The 3,621-nt window shown below is 41.8% G+C and overlaps 1 protein-coding gene across 14 annotated transcripts in view; it reads right to left on the bottom strand.

The window, feature by feature from the left end:
• vav2 (vav 2 guanine nucleotide exchange factor) overlaps nucleotides 1–3,621 on the bottom strand; it is a 187,840-nt gene that overhangs the window by 1,257 nt on the left and 182,962 nt on the right. For 6 of the 14 annotated variants that reach the window (XM_017425518.3, XM_017425523.3, XM_017425524.3 and 3 more), the window contains 2 exons: nucleotides 2,424–2,513; nucleotides 20–2,095 (listed from right to left, as the gene is read on the bottom strand). In XM_017425518.3, the coding sequence (XP_017281007.1) occupies nucleotides 1,842–2,095; nucleotides 2,424–2,513 (344 nt within the window). In that variant the 3' untranslated portion in view covers nucleotides 20–1,841. Of the gene's footprint in view, nucleotides 1–19; nucleotides 2,096–2,423; nucleotides 2,514–3,621 lie in introns of those variants that run through there. The other 8 variants (XM_017425527.3, XM_017425532.3, XM_017425530.3 and 5 more) reach the window with 5 other exon arrangements.

Below are 3,621 nucleotides of genomic sequence, written 5' to 3'. Positions count from 1 at the left end.
GGGGGGGGGCGCGGACAAAGAGCAGCTCCAATGGTTTTCTTTGGTTTTGCTTTAGATAACAATAGGAGCCAATGTACAGGATGAATTCAAATACAAAGGAGGGGTGAGTACTTTTGCAACCCACTATGGCTTATCATCCAGACCTTGAAAATATAACATTAACAGCTTTGTAAGTTCGTTAAAGTGATAAGATTCAGTCGTTAAGATATAAGCAGCTTTTGCATTAAAGTTTCTTGTGGTCTCTTTGCACTTAATAGCAGCTATGACATATGGAATTAAAACATATGTTTAAGCTTCTCATAAAGTATGAAATATTGTACAACTGCTCCAGGGATCCAACATGAACATGGCCATAAGGCGTACAGATAAGTAGTTAGTTCAGACCTGAGTTGGCGATGATGGAGGTGATGACAGTGGAAGCAGGAAGTGATTATCAGAGTTCAGTTCGGCGAGTGCTCTGGGAAATAAAATAAAAAAAGCTGCTTTCTAGCTCTGAGGTGTGGGCTGCGAAAGCCCTTGTAGCACCTGCCAGATGGCAGAAGTGAGAAGAGCTGACGAGAGAGCCGAGTTTCATCTTTCTTGAAGCAAATTCTGAAGATGTCTTCCAGTTTGGGCAGGAGGGAGGCTGATGATTTTCTGCGATGTATTTATGAGTCTCTGGAGGCTACAGCGTAGTTTGCATACCAAGCTGTGATAGGGTATGTTAGAACGCTCCCAGCAGCACAGAGATAGCAGAGCAGCTTGAGCAGCTTTACAGATGGGGTTCCATTTTTTATGCGTCATTAGGAAATAAAGCCCCAGTTTTGTCTTTTTTTGATATCCAGTGTCAGACTGGATTATTAATCAAGCTGCTGGACACAATGGCAGTAAATCTAGAGTTGTAGGGAATGAAAAGCAATCTAACATGTCACTTTCTGGTCTGGTTTCAGTGCTAAGGCTGTGGTAAAGGCATCCTCTGTGGGCCTGTTTGGTTACAAACCAATTAGTTCTTTCCTGCTTTTTCACAAGTTTCACTTTGGAAAAAAAAATTTGAATTTAAATCTGACCAGACTGATAAACTAACTGCTGCACACACAGTATTATAAACCTTTACACCATGTCAGTTTTACACATCATGGTTATTCAGGCAGAAATAGAATATTCTGGTAATAAATAGGCTGCACCAGAAGTGCTACAGCTGGCTGCTGCTGCAGCTATTTGTGCTTACAATTAACCACAAAATCTTAATAGTTATGTCATATGAAACTGAGGATGATGTAAAGGTTTCTAAAATAGTGTTTGCATAAACCAGTAAAATCATACTAGTCAATGTGGAGGCGTGGCTCTAATATAAACCCAGATTTTTCTAAACAGTTGAAGAACATTTTGATGGTTGGCTGTTTGTGGTAACTGGTTGCTCCTGTAGTTGCACTGGGATTCAATCTTGGATAAGTAGCAGGAATTTGGAGAGACAGCTGCCTGCACCCACAACATAAACTTAAAGTTGTAGCTGCTCATACACAGGACGCTCATTCCAATCAGAAGAAATAAGAAAAGGGTATCCTGACAAATATTAGAATAAAGGTAAAAACGTTCTTTTGTTATTGTTTCAGTTCCAGAATGAGTTAGAAGCAAAGGTGGAAACTGCGATAAAATTATTCCAATTTTACCCTCAATGTCAGAACAAAGTGCCAAAAAGTTTGGCAGCGGGATCTAAAAGTGGATTCACTTTGTCTGGCTCTGCGAGAACACATCATCACGGTCACAGCTTTATAGGGAACATTCCTGAAATAAAAAGCTGACATCACATCCTGTTTTACTGCCAGCGTATTGAGCGGGCATATCTCCAAACAGCCAGGTTTTCACTCGTGTCTTCCACCCTCCTGCTTTAAGGTTTTTCTTTTTATTAAACTGTTCAATTTAATCCGACCTTTTTCGGAGACTTTCATCTCCACACTTACTCGCCCGTTGGCCTCTCCTTTCCACCAGCCCTGGTCTCCGCCAATCTTGCTGTAGATTTTGACGATGTCCCCTTCTCGCAGGGACAGCTCTCTCATGTCCCGCGCTGCAAAGTTATACCGGGCCACTGCGGTGCTGACCACCCGAGGAGTAAACACTGGAAATATAAAGTGTGGGAGCTCAGTCCTTTTCAGTTTTATATGCAATACACTGACAAGGAGCATTAGGGATAAATAACCATGTCTATGCTGATAATGATGAAGTCAACAGGAAACATTGTAGACACAAACTGAGAACAAATGATTCCATCTTAGGAAGGAAAATTGGTTTCCTTTTCTTAATTTAATGAGGAAATGTCGTCCAGGGCAAAATGAAAATCTTAATGAAAAGAAGAAATAATGATGCTGAGGGCACACACGCTTATTAGGTCATTTCAGACGCAAGCCATCAAACAGATGAGAGAAAAAGAAGCGAGACATAAGTACCTGACCAGAAGGGAGCTGAGGTCGGAGGAGAGGAGAAGTTGAGGCCTTGAGGACTGAGGAAGGAGAAATTGTAGGAGGCGCAGGTTGCTGCTGAGAGGAGGAAGGAGAAAGAGAGAAACAACGGAGGAAATACGGCTGCAAGATGTTTAAGGTGCATGCAGAGCAAAAGCAAGAGAAGCATTGCTGCAAAAGAACAATTAGCCAAAAAAGGGATACTTCAAATAAAGGACGAGCACTCCTTGAAGGAATGCATATCACCCGCCAGAGTTTTAGACTAAAATCCTCTTAGGATGAAATATGAAGGAGTTCTGGTCAAACTGTAAAAATGACATTATGTCTGATCTCAGAGTCATAAATGACTCTCAGCTACCACCACACCCAATTTCAGGTTAATATATGTAAACCCGACTAAGCTATAGTCATTTTTGTGTTTTCTAAAGTCAGTTGGTTGTGGTAGCCATCTTGAACAGGGTTGGCTCAAAAAGTTAATCAGATGTAGAGCTACATCCAATGATCATTTCCTAAACGTTTGGATAAAATTCGCCCAGTGCTTTATGAGATATTTCGGTAACAGACACAAACCCGCACACACACAGCCATGGGCTATGGCCTTATCTTAAATGTGGTATTTTAATCATCTCCGTTTATGTCTCGTTTATTTTATCTGAAAGCATTAAAAAATATATATATCTTCATTCCTTTAGAAGAAGTAGAGAATGTGTCAAAGCAAGCTGCATAAAGAAAGAATCCGTTTTAATTTTATACACAATGAACAAGTGCTCTGCATGTTTTTTTGAGTCAAAGTTTGGCAGCTAAATGTTCAGACAACCTGATTTGGCCTCCTAGATACTGCTTGTGTGAACTCATGCCATAATCAAACTTTCAGTACAAACTAAAGATGCAGAAAGATGAGCTTTTAGACTGACCGTTGCTACTGCCGCCCTCAGCGCCTTTCACACACGATCACAGAATCTGGTGATTGCAGATTCTTACTGATCTCAGCTGCTTCCTTTACAACAGCTGCAAGAATGCCACGCTGCGCGGTCGAGCTCAAGACTTCTTTTCTTCCAAACGAAGCCAAAACAGCAGAGGAATGGCGTCAGCGCAGCGGCCGGACGGAACAAAGGCAGCAGCGCGGACAGACGGCCAGTATTCACACAGTCTAATGAACAGAGAGGGCAGCCGGCTCCGTGGCTCC

This window comes from Kryptolebias marmoratus, linkage group LG14 (genome assembly GCF_001649575.2).
Source record: "Kryptolebias marmoratus isolate JLee-2015 linkage group LG14, ASM164957v2, whole genome shotgun sequence".
Classification (NCBI taxonomy): Eukaryota; Metazoa; Chordata; class Actinopteri; order Cyprinodontiformes; family Rivulidae; genus Kryptolebias; species Kryptolebias marmoratus.
Note: the sequence above shows the minus strand (reverse complement) of the source record. Positions and strands in the feature narration are given on the sequence as shown.